The sequence below is a fragment of the Prionailurus bengalensis genome, chromosome F2 (assembly GCF_016509475.1).
Source record: "Prionailurus bengalensis isolate Pbe53 chromosome F2, Fcat_Pben_1.1_paternal_pri, whole genome shotgun sequence".
Lineage (NCBI taxonomy): Eukaryota > Metazoa > Chordata > Mammalia > Carnivora > Felidae > Prionailurus > Prionailurus bengalensis.
The window spans coordinates 80,261,959-80,278,306 of NC_057353.1; the positions used below are offsets into that span (position 1 = coordinate 80,261,959).

The 16,348-nt window shown below is 49.1% G+C and overlaps 1 protein-coding gene across 4 annotated transcripts in view; it reads right to left on the minus strand.

Annotated features, from left to right (window-relative positions):
- The window catches only part of TRAPPC9 (trafficking protein particle complex subunit 9), a 567,631-nt gene that overhangs the window by 537,855 nt on the left and 13,428 nt on the right, over window positions 1-16,348 (minus strand). For 3 of the 4 annotated variants that reach the window (XM_043601844.1, XM_043601846.1, XM_043601845.1), the window contains exons 3-4: window positions 10,759-10,904; window positions 8,110-8,238 (exon numbers count right to left, since the gene is read on the minus strand). In XM_043601844.1, coding sequence (XP_043457779.1) covers window positions 8,110-8,238; window positions 10,759-10,904 — 275 coding nt within the window. Of the gene's footprint in view, window positions 1-8,109; window positions 8,239-10,758; window positions 10,905-16,115; window positions 16,151-16,348 lie in introns of those variants that run through there. The other variant, XM_043601847.1, reaches the window with a different exon arrangement.

Below are 16,348 nucleotides of genomic sequence, written 5' to 3' on the forward strand. Positions count from 1 at the left end.
AAAACTCTGAGGCACGTCTCTCTGATCAGAAGAGCAATTCTGAATAACAGTATGTCACAAGTTTGGTGCCTTTTTGCTTTGGAAGGAAAAAAAAAAAGCTGCCATCACCCACACCCTGCACAAACTGTAAAGTGCCTCTTGCCTCCTGCCCTCCCACCTTCCAAGTGCATACTCCCCTACTCGCCTTGACCAAGGAGAATTTCTTATTCCCACAAATAAGCCAAACGACAAAGGAACAGTAATTTTTTTGTGTGCAAATATACACCCACAGCTTGGAATGGAGGGGAAAGTTATTGGAGGGTTATATGGAACTTAGCTCTACCCTCCTGAAATCTCACACTCGTTCGCTGAATCGCTGCACGCTTCACCAGCTACAGATTTCCAACTTCTAGAAGGTGCAATACAAAACAGTTAACTTCACTATTATCAAGAAGCTTTTGAAAGCCTTGATCATCTGCTAAACTACCCAGGTACTAATGAGATCCAACTAGCCTTCTCTGGAGGACAGAATTCCCTGTCACCTGAAGAAACACTGATCTAAGAGCTGTGCTTATCATTAGCTACGATCATTTGCAAATATGTTGACAAGTTCAAAAAGGTGTGTCCCAGTAAAAGCTAGTCTTATTGAAACAGCATATTCATTCAATTGTTTATACAGAGACTACATCCCACAATCCTATTTAATAACTATTTTGTGTACTGCAATCTCTACTGTTAAATGAAGACCAAAAAAATCACTGCGATTTGAAAGCCATGACTATAATAAAATTTAAAAAATAAAAACAAACATAAAAAAAAACAGGTGCTTCTACTGAATACCAGCTATACACCAAGCACGTGCTTGACAACATTGTGTGTGGCCGTGTGATTCTCACAGCATCCCCACAGAGTGGACAGGGACGATTAACCCCACACCGCTGATGATGAAACCGTAGCTCTGAGGAGCCAGGGACGCCCCACCGTCCCACCCCCCAAGACAACGTGCCCTGTGAAGAACACACAGACCTCCCCTACGGGGACACTTTGGGGAACTGGGGGCTTCCAGATGACCCTACAAACTTCTCCTTCATTGGAAAACCTGCTCGAGTATATCACATTGTGCCATGTCTGTTAAATAGGGAATGAGACTGAAACTTTTTCCTGCCTCAGCTCAGTCATTATCACAACCATCAATTACTTGACCTCTCGGCACACGTAGTGATGAACCGGGCCCCATACTAAGTGCACTGAGACTGCAGGGCTTTTAAAGTTACCTTCGTCCGTGTGTAAGAGTCTTTGTCTCACGTCTCACACAGGCCGAGGACTATCACTTCTCACTGGCCTGGAGGGACCACCTAAAACAACCCTCGTCTGCCTTTTAAATTCCCTTCATCTCATCCCGTGTGAGTCTGTAAGCCACATGGCCCAGATAGTTTCTTCAAACAGCAAAGAAAAAGCTCAGCCACAAAAAAAGTAGACAGTTCTTTCCCAAATGGACTTTAACATCTAATTGGACTTCCTGGCAGCCTTTCCTTTTATTAGCTCACCTCCAGCCACTTACTAGTGTTCTCACTGGGAGGAGCAGCCCAAGTACTTTGCTGTCTGTTATCTGGCCTGTTCGCAAGGGTGGGGGACACGGGAATAGTGGGTGCTGTCTGAGGATATCGCACAGTGAGCGAAAGGGTGTCCTGCAGCCCGGTCTCCACGGCTACAAGCACCCTGACGGGCTCTGAGATTTGATTATCAGCATCATGAGGCTCCAATGGACTGATTTCACATTAACCGAACTCCTAAGAGACTAACGTAAGAAGAGTGGAGGTTGAACTTGTTAGAGTAACACAAGACAAAAAGTTACCGGTCAGACCAAATATCACAGTGCAAATATCACAGGGGAAGAGCACACTGCCCCTCAACGGCCCGATCACGGGCAGAAGCAGAGCAGGACGGGTTTTCGTAGATTCACTGGGACCAAATATCTGTTAGGGGGACGGACTTGCCGCCTGGACGAACAATCGAGGCTGGCCACGGTGACTCCCACGGACACCACGGTCAACACTTGCGTAACTCTCCCTCTGCCAGTCTTTCTAGGCTGGCAGAGCCCTGACTCACACGCAGACCTGCAGACGGGCTGACGTCCCAGAAACACCTGAAACCAGTCTCCGGGAGCCCAGCCACACCGCAAGGTCCCTGCTCTGACGCCAGCTCCGTGAGCTTGGTCGGGTTGCCTACCCTCTCTGTGCCTCAGTGTCCACATCCGTAAAATGGGGGCAATCATCAAGCCTACCCTGCCGGGCTGCTGTGAGCATTCAGGGATTGCATCAGGCACGCTCTGAGAAACACAGATAGCACGTGTGAGGCGCTCAACGAACGGTAACTATTAAGGTGACCTCACAAATCTCCCTTCTAATCATCTTCCATAGTTCCTCGTCCCATTTACAAGCTCTTGGGGATTACCCTTCTGCTCTACCCCGTGACCTGGGGAAAGTGGGAGGAAGGGGCCATCCCTCCCACTGCTCCGGTCCCCACAAGGAGGGCTCTCCCCGTAACGCTCCTGACCGTGTGGCCCGGCTCGTCCTCCTCACACGCGTGGCGTGGCTTCGGGGAAGTTTGGGGGGGGGCGAGCTGGGCATGTGAACCCCTCTTCTTCCCTGGGGTGCCCAGCTTCCCCCGTGTCCTGAAGACTTGGGCAGGTCCTCTCAGGCCCAGAGCTCCCTGGGCCGGTCTGACCAGTTCCAGATATAGGAGGAACACGCCCATTTTCCTGCACCCCTAAATTTCGTGGAGAATGCGGCTTTATCAGTAATAAAGGTGACATCTGTCTCCTCCTGCCCATTCCCATCTCATCTCCCAGTTGGCTGGTGGAGAACACAGGAGTGCAATTATTGGACCCCTTAAGCCCCAACGTACGCTTAACTAACGAACAGTTCCGTGACTTCAGGTGGGTTGACTACAGAACGCCCCATCTCTGACGCTGCCGCTAAATTACGGCCACAGGAGCTACCGACCCTCCTCAAACCGTTCACTCACTTCTAAACTGCATCTTTCTTCGTGGAACTGTCACTTCCAATTTTAGTAATCGCCAAAGAGTATAAAATAACGGCTTTGTGCAACATAACAGCTAAAGTTCACGAGCTCTTTTACGAGATAACCACTGTGCTAAACGCTTGACATAATTTCTCCCTAATCCTCGTAATTCTCCAAAGAAGACATTAGCATCCTCATCCAGATGAGGAAAAATCTCAGAGAACTGACGCCAGTTCACACGACTAAGTGGCGGCCTGCACACTCACGCCCAAGACGAAACACGAGGCTCGGTCCCCGAAACCAAATCACCTTCTGCTGATTAACCCTCGGAGAGTTCGCGGTTCTTCAGCTTGAAGGCGCTCCAGACGCTGCATCTACCCCTGTTATGAAATCACGGCTGCCTGGCTTCTAACACTGGAAGAAAGTCCAATTTCACCACTGTTCACACGGCACGTCTGAAATTTTCACACCGACAGAATAAAAATAAGATATAAGTGGAACGCCTAGACAGAATGGACGCTGTACCATTCTGAAACACGAAACAAAAAAAAAAAATCAAATTAAAGGACTGTTGGTTAAATAAATCTTCTTTTACAAACAGGAAAAGTGAGACTGAGACTTTTCAAAGGTGCAACAGCGCCACCTACGGCCACAGAAAGGCTTTCTACGCTGCTGGAAAAGGTGCAAGAGAAAGTGCCTGCGCGGTAAGAAAAAAGATCAGCAAGGGTTTTAAAAACAGGGTGCTCAGACACCTTAACCGAAGGCTTAGCGAACACACAGCGAGCACACGGCAGCTTCAGGGAAGGGGGCGTATTCAGCGCTTGATCTGGGATCTTTAACACTCCCGAATATAAACAAGACACAGGCTCACGGAAACTAATCTGAACGGGAAGGAGTCTTGGGCGTCGGGTCCAGCCTCTTCGTTTTGCAGACAGGGAGACTGAGACCCAGGGAATCTGTCCTTCCAGCCATCAGTAGGAGAGCTTACTCCTAGTCCTTGCATGTTGCACTTACCAATACCCAGCAGATCTATACTAACCCTGTGTTCATAAAGGTCACATCGGGTTTTTTCTAACAGTAGGTAGGTATTCTAAGTGTCTTGCAAAATACTGCCCAAAGAGCTGGTAACTATACATCATACAACTTTGTTGAAATACAAAAATGTTTATTTACATAGTAAAACAGTATGAGTTCCCCCCTTCTATTATTCCCTCTATTTAAAAAAAAAAAAAAGTGATGCCAAATGAACATTTTGACTTGTTTTAACCTATTAAGAGTACAGAAAAAAATCAAAATTTTCTTCACTCACAAAAGAGATAAGCTTATTCCCTGAAAACAGCTCAATATCAAGTTTTCTAAACATACTGGCTATGTAATGTAAAGGTTTTAATGGTTACATGGCAATATGAATTCTAAGTTGTAAAAACACACGTTCTATACAAATAATCTTTAAGTTCTCCATCTTAAGGCAATTTAGCTATTCCCTATGTCACTAGAACGACACTGATCCCATCAAAGCTTCATACCCCACTAAAACAATGTAACTGGGTCCCTATCACTTTCAATCATACTCGTATTATCATAGGCGTATGCGTATGGAGCATGCACCAGAGACAAACCGCCCTCTTCAGTACCCAGGGTTGATACTTGTAAATAACCTATGCTATTGTGACAGCAAATGCTTACTGTGCACCTCTTAGGTGCTTTGTATACAAGGCAGCTAACTCTCATAATCACACAAATTAAATAACATCACTCAAATTTCACAGGTGAGGAAATATACTTAGGCCATAAAAAGCAAGTCCCAAGTCCCATAGAATCTGCGTGCTCACCAGCAGAAAGAGAAGAGTCTAGGTTTTTACCTTCTCTCAACATTCACTAACTTAATCTTTTCTTCTGTACTAATGGCTACAGAAAACCATTTCTGTCTTTGGAGGTTTTCTCCCAACAAGCATCACCAGAGAAAAGCAAGGGCTAAGCCATTAGCAACGATGGCTGGATTTTCAAAGCCCACTTCTCTTTTGCACTGTAATCATTTTAAATGTTTTATTTTTTAGTGCTTACAGAGTTGAAACTAAAATGGTAACTTTTTACATTGTTGGCTGAGACTAAATCAATTGCAAAAATATGTCATTTCAGGGATGCCTGGGCGGCTCAGTCGGTTAAGCCTCCAGCTTCGGCTCAGGGCGTGATCTCACGGTCCTTGGGTTCGAGCCCCACATCGGGCTCTGTGCTGACAGCTCAGAGCCTGGAGCTGCTTCGGATTCTGTGCATGTCTCTCTGCCCCTCCCCTGCTTGTGCCTTGTCTGTCTCTCAGAAACAAATAAATGTTAAAAAAAAAATTTTTTTTAATATATATCATTTCAATCTATGTCCCTCTGTCTCATGGTCTCACTGATCTCTTCTTTTAAGGCCTCATCAGGCTGAGATCACTAAAACATGGCAGTGATGAACTCACCAGTGCTCTGGAAACCAGTCAACGGGCGGCTGGTCAGAGCAGCAACCCAGAACACAAGCTGCACAGTTAGAGCAACCCGGGGCCCGGCCCCGAGTCTGCCTTCGCTGGCTGCATGACCAGGGGCTGGGGCCCAGCTCTTTCTGCCTCAGTGCCTCACCTGCAGAAAGGAGATACTGATATGTGCCCTCCGACACCTGCTGGGAGGCAGGACATAAGGACGGCGCTGAGCACAGCCACTGGCCTAGGCAGGTGCTGAGTAATCCATAGCTGTTTTGATCATGACAATGATGGTGATGATTAACACATGAAGACAGACCAAAGAGTAGAGGTAACCACAAAAAAGAAACATGTACGAGTCAATAAGCATTTCTCTTCACACTGACTGCACAATGTCCTATTGATTTTCTTAATAAACCAAGGTTTGTCCATTAATTATAGCATTACAAGTTCACATGCAAGCTTCCAGAATAAAAGAATTTGTGGCTTCTAACTTTTGAATACTAAGAAAGTCGAAGGAAGAAAAAAAGGAGAACGAAAGCAAAAGAGGCAGGGACTACAGAATTCTTCTGCAACTACAATAACTCGATGTTAGGAGAGACACAATTTCCTTTCATCCAAGGACGTCTGCCGGATCCGAGATGTCTGGGGTATTCTAACCGTACTCATTAACTCACATCACCAAGTCTTCAAACTACCTACTGCTCACCCTAACACTCTCGTTGACATTGTCGCTGATAGTTACCCAGGGCCGGGTAGGACAGGTCCATCTCGGGCACCTTCACAGGAACCCTAGGAGGGGAATACTGTCACTACCTTCCCCGTTCTGGAGACAGAGAAACTGAGGCACCAGGAGCCTAAATGCTCCAGGTCCCACTGATAGTAAATGCTGACAGTAAAGGACAATGTGCGTTTCTGCTGTTGAGGAAGGAATGGATGCAAACGCAGGGAGAATGTTAACAACCGGCTCGTCTGGTCTTGACGCCATCCGCCGTGACGTAAGAGGAGGGTGCGGCGGACAGCCCCGGGGTCACTATTCAGGACGAAACGACACGCCTGTCCGTGCCACCGAGCACAGCAGCAGACCTGAACCCTCTTCTGCGAGAAGGGCAGTAAAGTCAGCCCAGCTCTGTCTGCCCTCACCTGAGCTTCACTGCATAGCCTTCCCATCGGTGCCTCCAACAGTCAGAGCGCTCGGGCGGTCTACACGACGCGAGGCTAAATAAAGACACTTCTCTACTGCAGACAGAGCAGTTTCTCAGAAAAGTTTAAACCTTTTTTTTTTTTTTTTTTTTTTTTTGCCTACACTCAGCAAAGTGGAAAAATGAAACATTTCTCTAAAAAGTCTTGAGTCTCACTAATCACATCAGTACAACAGTCTCAACACATCAGAACTCTTCAAATCACGGGGGAAACAACCATCCCCACCAGAAGGCACTCCCAGAATGTGCAGGAGACTGACTGGGGAAGCAGGAGAGCCCCACCGCATGGCCACAGGGCCGCAGCCAGGACCACAGCCACGCGCTCGGCCTCTCAGCCGCCTTTCCCTTCCCATCAAGTAACTGGGGGACGACTGAAGTCATCCAGGATGCTGTGCCGAAGAAGGATAAAATATCTTCTCTTCTAGAACCATTACAGACCCACCCATGCAGCCCTACACACAACTGTGCAGCCGCAGGAAACCAGCTCCCGAAGGTCGCTTCTCACTCTCTGTTGGTCACAGGTGAAGTCAGGACAAAATACATTCAAGCCACTCCCCTACCCAATACGCATTTACTACCAAGGGCTTTCTCTCTGGGGAAAAAGTGTCAAAGAATCTCATGGATCAAAAACCACCTCAAGGTTGGGCATGAGGCCTTGATCTCCACACTCTTTGCTCTTATCTTCATGACCTAAGCAGTATGACAAGTTCATCCCTTAAGGGTCAAAAGGCTCAAGTTTATTCGGAAAAACACTTGTAAGTCTGCTCCTCCAAGAAGACGTTTTATCCCTCACTGGTGCTGACAAACCTAAGCAGATCAAACTGAACTTATTAAAAGAACTTCATCAGGGCGCCTGGGTGGCTCAGTCTGTTAAGCGTCCGACTCTTGATTTCAGCTCAGGTCATGATCTCATGGTTCGTAAGATCAAGCCCCGCATCGGGCTCTGTGCTGACAGCGTGGAGCCTGCTTGGGATCTCCCTTTCCTTCTTCCTCTCTCTCTCTGCCCCTCCCCACCTCGCGGGAGTCTCAAAATAAATAACTAACCTTTAAAAAAGAAAAGAGAGAAAGAATGTCATCAAACTGAAAACTAAGGAAGAGACCAAGCCCTGAATTAGCTGTTAAAGTTGACACCTGGAGCTAGCTTTCCTAAATACACAAAAATTAGGAAAAAGACCCAGGCACAGAACTTTGAGGCCAGTCTACCAAGAAACTTTATTCAAGTGTTCCAGAAATGAAATAATCATTGTAATCCATCAACAGTAAGATTCCATAAGATCAGTACTCAATAAAATCAGAAGAAAACGTCTCGTCCAAGATTTCTGACTCAACGGCTTTTCTATTGTATGTAAACATTAGTCAGGTTTCATTCAGAGAGAAACGTAATCAATTACTCCTGCATGCTTAAGAGACAAGGAAGGAGTCCGGGCGGGAGGAAGGCACAGAGCTTACCTGGTCGGTGTCTGTTGGCTGCTTCAGCAGGGAGAGAGCTCCCCTGGAACCTGCGAGCTCCAGTCTTACCCCCAGTTCCACCAGGATAGTGACAGATGACAGACGCGGAACATAACCCTTCAAGGGCAGCTGGGTGTTTAAAAAACAAACAAAAAAAAAATACAATTAGTAAAGTTAGTGGCCCATCATGAGCTCAACCTGCAGGGCCTAAGAATGATCTGAACACGGAACAATTCAATTATGTAGAAATGCCAGTTTCTCCCCAAAACAAAGATGGTTCCTCCAGATCACGGGTTTTGTTCCCAACAGGAGCGTACCACCCACTACCTTTCCCACGCCCGTGCCGAAGCTGGCAACACAGAACACTGTCGGGAGACTCGAGGTCTCACTGGGAGACTGAGCACACACGTGAAACAGGCCAGCCTCTTCATCCTTGTCACCAACACTTGAGTGCCCACCACGTGGCAGGCCCAGTGCCAGACCCTGACACTACAGAGCCAGGGAGCGACAGATGCTCCGGATCGAAAATGTTCAAAAATAAGACAGCAAAGCAGGCCCACAACACCTTGCCCCGCCATATGCCCTAAATGCATTGGTTTCCTTTGGAGCAAACACCTGTAAGCCTGTCTGGTCCTCAAAGGCAGCCACGGTTACTTAGAGTATGGCCTGCAGGCAGGCAGAGCCTAAGAATCAAGCTCGGCCCCGGGCCTTCTAAGTTACTCTACAGTGTTCATGTCTATGACTGCAACGCTCCCCAAACCTTTTGGTCTTAACACCTCTTCGTGCTGTGAAAATCACTGAGGATCACAAAGAATTTTTTCTGTGCGGGTTACATCGACAGATATTTACCATATTTGAAACTATAACTAAAAACAGATTTTACTAGGTATGTGTTCATTCCTTTTTAAAATAATAATAATCCCACTATATGTTATATATTGATGAACAATAACTATTTTCCAAAACAAAAATATAGGCTGGAAGGCTGGTACTGTTTTATATTTTTACAAATGTCTTTAATGTACAGCTTGATACAGTGAGCTGGAGTCTCCCATCTACCTCTGCGTTCAATCTGTGGTGATGTCACAGGTCACGTAGCCTCTGGGAAACGGCACTACACGTTCGTGAGAGACTGGACCAGGCAAACAGCATACAGCACAGGCCGTGCCCCCCCCCCCCCCCGCCCTTCTTCAGGGACACTACCGACCCAGCTGGTCCCTATGTGGGTCATGAGCAGGGACCCTTCCTTCTGGATAAGTGCCCACCACAGGGGCCCTAATGTTACAGCTCCCTGAAGTATGGATATATTCCACCGACCAATCTCTAGCCCCCTTAAATCGAATTATGGAGTTTAAGTCCATTTTAAGAATTTCTTATATTTAATGGTTCCAGAGCACATTGCTAAACTTCCATTAAAGAACTTACTCCATTACTGTATTCTGACTTATATTTATCGTAGTAGCTCACAGGCCTCCCGACTAATCTTTCCGGGAAAGAACCTGATTTCACTCCTTACCCACACAACATTTATTTAACAAGCGTTTATGGAACATGTACAATAAGCTGAGTTATGAACACACACAGACCACGCATCCCACCCCACGCCGAGGAGATGGTCCCTGAAGGAAAAACGCATGTAAACACACAATTCCAGCACAAAGGGCAAGCTCCACGACAGACGGGGCTCTGGACAAGACTCTGCAGGCCCCCGCTGCCTGGTGGGGTGAGAAAAGGCTGTCCTTTGAAGTAGGTTTTTTCCTCCTTTCTTTAGTTTTTCAAATTGAAATGTAACTCACAAAACTCACCCACTGAAAAGTGCCCAAGTCAGCAGTTGTTAGTACACAGACAGTTGGGCGACCATCACCACCGTCTAACTCCAGAACGTTTCCATCAGCCCCAAAAGAAACTCCACAGCCACCTCTACCTCTGGCAGCCAGGAATCGGTTCTCTGCCTATTCTGGACACTGCAGCTGACAGGTGGCCCTTTGTGCCTGGCTCCTCTGACTCTACGTGGTGCTATCAAGGTCCGTCGCATTTTATGTCTCTCATGTTATCGAAGTACAGGGGACGTACCATGTGGTTCTGGTTTCGGGTGTATGCCACACGGACTGGACGACTCCATACGTCACTCGGTGCTCCTCGCGATAAGTGCGGTCACCCTCTGTCACCACTCCACAGTATTATGGTATTACTGACTATCCTCCCTGTGCTGTAACTTTTCACATTTTCACGCCTTCACGACATTCCACTGCGTGGACATACCACTTCTGGCTGACCTGTCCACCAGCTCGTGTACACACGGGGTTTTGAAGAATGAGGGCAGGAGGTGACTTCGGTGGGGAATGGCATCAGCAGAGGGCAAGATGTGTTTAAAAACAAACAAGCCCGGAGGAACACGGAAAGGCAGCCCATGATACAGGACAGTGTGTGGGGGTGCCTGCAGGATGCCGGGGCAGGCCCGGGTGGGGACGCGGCAGCAGACACGGCAGGAGGGCTGTCCCCGCCGATCCCCGACACCGACCAGACAGCCGACTGCCTCTCCTCCCTCATCGTTCATTTTTAGAATTCCTTTTCATTTTTCTCTTTTCTCTTATTGCAAATAACAGTTGCTACAATCACATATCTGATATCTTCATGAGATGACCTTACCTCCGAGCCACAGGAAGTCATTGACTGAGCGGAGAAGTTCCACGGACATGTGGTAATGCACCAGAGAGTCCTGCAGCATCCCGGCCTGGAGGCACAGGTCTCCCACGTGCTTCCGCATGCGCCCCTGGCACCGCTTCTTGTAATGTCTAAAAAACACAACGCGTGGAAATGTGTCACTGCTAGCACGCACGACTTCTGCCCCCAAAGCACACTGGCTAAGCACTATTCGCCCTCTCACTACAAAAAAAAAAAAAAAAAAAATGCCAAGAAGGCAACGGTAGGCTCTGTAATTGAGAGGCAGCAACCATCATTGCCAGTATGTGAGCTGGAACAGTCCCGACTTCAAAAACACCTGCCAGGTATTTCCTAGAGGGACGAGGTACATGTGACTTCCACCATGCATTTCCCTCAGACAATATTTGAGTGGGATTTTCCTTCACAAATTTTCCTACTGTAACGTCAGCATGAGAAAGTTTATGTTTCGGCTTTTTAGAAAATCAATCACCTTCCACTTCCTTAAATTCAAACCTACTATTATTTTATAAAGAGAGTGATGTTGCGTATCACAAGCCAGCCGTTGGCTTTTGCAAATAAGACCTTTATCTTCACTGCTTTAGAGCCAGCTTCAATAATGCCTTGAGAGGGCGGGGCCTGGGGCGTCACCAACAGCTCCTTAAATATTGGCAAGGATGTGCTATAAATAATGCAAAGGCTTCTCCCTCCGTATCAACTGAAAACCAAAAAAAAAAAAAAGTATCAAAATATTCGTTTATCATTTTTTAAATATTCCTATTCTTTTGAATATTAAATTTCTTCAAAGAGAAGTGTTTTTTTTTTTCAAGAAAAATCACAGCTATATTAAATTTTTTTCTCACTGAGAAACCCATCATATCAAGAATAAAAACCCCTACAGGAATCCAAAAGACGTGAAGTTTCTAGCTAACTGAGTGTTATTGACAGATCTCAGTACAAAGTTAAATCTTCACAGATGTAACTCTAACAAACACTATAAACTCTTTGGCCACCCCAGAATTTAGTCTTTCTGTTCCCAGTATGGGTTGTACTAAGATCATCACGTAAGGCAGGGGAGAGAGAAGAGGAAAGCCCAGTCTCCTTCACAGCCACAACGCAGTGTTAGCATGCCCCCCTCCCCCACTAACAAGCCAGCCCTCCCCATAAGAAAACTCCACACCTATGCCACCCTGGCATCCCCAACCAGACGCCCTCATCTCTCTCCTCCTGGATACCTCCACAGCCTTCCAACGAGCCCCTCACCAGTCTCCACTCCGTCCTCGCTACACTCACGCCCACCCGGAGCGGCCTTCCCGAAGCATAAATCTGATTCAGTCCCCCACTTCAAACCCTTCAAGGTTCCCCAGTACAGTTCTGGCTCCCCCACTGCCCCCTCCCCCCGCGCTCTGCAGCCTTACCCGACCCCAGTGACCGCGGGCCCCACCTTCTGCCTCACTACTTCACGCTCTCCTTAGGCCTCACCTCATTTGATGGTCAGCTTCTCAAGACAGCCTTCCCTGCCTCCTACCTCTGCACTTTGGGCAGGCGTCCCTGCTGTGCTCCTAGAACATTCTAGCTGAATCAACTTCTGACATCTGTAAGCCCCAAAATGACACGTATGTTTTGCTTCCTACTGTGTATCCATCCCTCTCCCCTGGACGCTCAGCAGCACGTTTGCTATCAATAAACAGATGAACGGATGGGTCTCAAAGGGACTGAGCTGCTCCTGCCTGGCCCAACCCCCTCCTTCCACTGAACCCAAAACCAAGAACCCTCTCCTAAAGGCCACTCCCCACTGACCCCTTCACTGCCTCCCTCTGTTGTCAGTTCTGATAAAACCCAAGCTCCTCTGAAGCCCTGTATGACAGGCCCTCTCGAGTGTTCTCTCCACCAGGAGCAGCCCCCACCCTGAAGCCTGGGACATGGACCCCCGGCCCCCCAGCACAGGACACCTTCCTCAAGCCCCAACCCCACGAGCTTCCAGGCCTCCGCCCGGGCCGCTCCCGCCACCTGAGCCGCCCTCATGGTCCCTTCATCTGGCTGGCTCTTATCCCGTCTTCAGAATACACACAGAGCCCTCTGTCTCCTGGAAATCTCCCCTTGTTATGTCCCTCAGGTCTTGGCCGGGCTGCCCCCCACAACACGACCGCACTGTTACCATTCACCCCATTAAAAGCAGGGCCTCTCTGAGAGCATCTGGGGAGACAAGGAGGATGAGAGCAGAGAAAGGAGGAACAAAAAGCAAACACAGCCAGAGCGCCTGGGTGGCTCAGTCGGTTAAGCCTCCGGCTTCGGCTCGGGTCATGATCTCACAGTCCGTGAGTTCGAGCCCCGTGTCGGGCTCTGTGCTGACAGCTCAGAGCCTGGAGCCTGTTTCAGATTCTGTGTCTCCCTCTCTCTCTGACCCTCCCCCGTTCATGCTCTCTCTCTGTCTCAAACATTAAAAAAAAAATTTAAAACAAAAAGCAAACACAGCCCAAGCCCCAAAGTCAAGGCTTCTCACGTGTGTGTCACAAGCCACCGGACCTGACGGGCAACAAAACTTCCACTTAATACCCGTGAAAACATCTCACCGTGATACCAACATGCAGGGACTTTTCACCCTACTGAGTAAAATTAGACAACAATGTCAACGGAACAGAAGTTCAGGACGCACCGCTGTGTTCTCCGTTCCAACCGGAAAAGGACTCGGCATCCAAACGCACATTTCCCGCCTCCAGCAACGTTACTGTCAACTCCCGACACGTGGCTCAGCGTGCGGAGACTGCCACGGTGCTGAGTGACATACGTAGGGACTAATCGGCACCTTCCCCCTCCCCTGCCCCCTTCCCGTCTTAAACTGGCATTATTCCCCCTCACGACAGAAGCCCCGTGACAGGCCCTCACTCTTCTCTGAACCCGCAAACATCGTGCCTTACCCTTAGAAGGGTCAAAACAGAACTGCTTCCTCCAAAGTCACTATCAACGTACTCAGGAGATTCTTTTAAAGTCTTTGCAGGGGAAAGACTATTCCAGAACTATCCACCAATCCTACAGGTCAGCTCCTGCTCCCAGTCCCCCCAGAGCCCTACCCAACGTGCCTTCTGCTCCATGGGACAGACCAGGAGTCTGGGACGCCCCCACTCCTCAGGCCTCTGCGCCCTCCCTCAAGGACCAGCGCGGCTCTATCCCACCACCCCATGCGACTCTGGGTCCCAGGGGGCTCTCCTCCACCCTCCTGCTGCAGGAGCAGTCCTCCCGGGATGTAGGTCCAGCACACCATCCCCCCCCCCCCCGGGCTTCCTTAGCAGCTGCCCTGCCCTCCAGCGCTTTTAAGATAAATGGCACCAGCTCCCAAAATCCCAGTTTGTATGTTGAATAACATACCGGGCTTCCCTCCAGCCCACTGGTCACAGCCCCGGCCCCTCCTCCCGCCCCAGTCTACACCTCGCTAGGTGAGCTCACCCACACCCTTGGTTCTAAACACAAGCCACATACCGACACCTCCCAGGGTGTCTCTCCAGTCCACTGTCACCTGCACTCCAGGCTCATAAATCCAACTGCCTCTTTGAAACGGTCACTTGAATATCGAACGAATACAGGCATGTAAAAACACGTCCAACATTCGCTCTGGAATTTGACCCCCAGCAGGTACCTCCAGTCCTTCCCAGCAGACAGCCCCACCACACACCCAGCTGTTCAGGTCAAAACCCTGACTTTCTCACTTGATTTCCTCTTTTCCTCACCCCGCCCCCCGCCCCCGGCCCAGTGACAAGCCGTGACGTTTCTGTCCCTAAGTATACCTCAGTGCAGGACACGGCAGGCGCGTGCTGAGTGTCACAGCCCTCTGAAGAGAGGGAGGGCTCTCCTGGCACCGACACTCAGGGAAGGCACGTGGTCTCGCACAGGAGGCCGAGAAGACGGCCCAGAAAAAGAGGCTCATGGCTGTCCCGCAGTCTGAACTTTGAAGGGTCCGAGGTCTGGGAGAGCTCCCGCTGAATGCACCTACCTGCCAGAGGTGAGCAGGTGAGAAGGGAGGAGGCCGGGCAAGGCCACTCTTACACCAGTCCCCTGGGGCCTAGGGAGCAACGGGGAAGGTCCCGTGTTCCGGGGCACAGCCCGGCCATCACAGCATCGCTGCCCTGCCTTTCTGAAGGCGGACGGCTTCTCGCACTTGCTACACCGCACTCCTGCCTTAGTCCCCCACCCCGGAACATGAGGGACTCTTTCTGAAAGTCCAGCCAGTCTCAACTGAGGCAAAGTAAACGAAGGACAAAAGTATTCCCCTTCGGGCCAGAGCATTAAAGAAGAAATCAGGGCCTCCTGGCCAGCACGGTGGCCGCGGCAAAACCTCCCCCCCGGGGGAGCTGGGCCGGGGCGGGGGAACATAGGGACCTGGATCAGCCCCAGGTTCTCCCTCCAGGACCGAGCTTGGTTAACTGCTGGAGTTCCCCCGCCGCAAACTAATGACACGCCCTTCGGTGACAGACGTGAGCCTCAACAAACACAGAAACGGCTAATTCTCACCAACACAGGGTTTCATGAAGAGTAAAGGCTGCTGCAAGTAAGGGCCCGTTCGACCGCTCAGGTGAACCCCATGACCCGGCTCTGCATGCCTACTGGCTAACACACAGAGTCAGCTGTGGTCAACCACAGAGGTCCCTGTGTCCACAAGATCCAAATGAACCAGCTATTGAGAAGGCCACGTTTTCCTAATGCTTAGAAACAGTCCCTGTCATAAAAGGGCATGAGACCGGTGCAGACTGTTGGACAGTCTCTGCCCTTTTATGAGCGAGAGCTGCTAAGGTGAAGTGAAGTCAGTAGCATGCTGCGGGGGTGGGCAAGGGGCAACCGTGCCCTCCTCGGCGTCCCATCGCGTCCCTGCACCGGCGACCACCGCGGGAGCTAAAGCACCGTCATGCACATCACACAGCAACAGCCAGGAAACACGTGCCCGAGGTGCTCATTCAAAAGCCAGAATGGGGCGAGGGGCCGCTGTCTTAGACTTTACAGGTTAAGATGCCCTGCGGAAAAGCCCGCGAAGCCACCCACATCAATTAGCATCTCACTTCTTGAAAACGAACAAAAAAGATGAATCAGGGCTCGTTTGTCACCAAATGCTAAGGAAGACCAAACAAGTTCCCCAAAGCAAATATTTTAAACAGATATCAAACACCCATGGGTTACGTGCTAAAAAGCAAAAAAAAAAAAAATCTTTTAATAAGATGATTCAAAAATAAAAACATGATCAGAGTAATATGGATCCAGGCAGCGGTAAATTTTGGTTTTTTAAAGCAGTAAAGGCAATGAGGAGGCAGCACACAGGGAAATCTAGCTATTTTCAAGGCAATATGTTCACAGCCTACCTTTTCAGACCCAACAACATACTCACAGGGCGGTATGACAGAAAAAAAAAAAAGGAAAAGAAAAGAAAGAGGAACAAGCAAAAATTAGAAACACACAAGAACAAAAATAACTTTCACGCCTACGACACTGCACGTCCAGGAACCTACCAATGGGCTCTCATGAGGACAGGGGCACGCGGGATGTTCAAGTAAAATACACCCGCACCCCACGTTACTGGGAAGTGTGGGGCCTG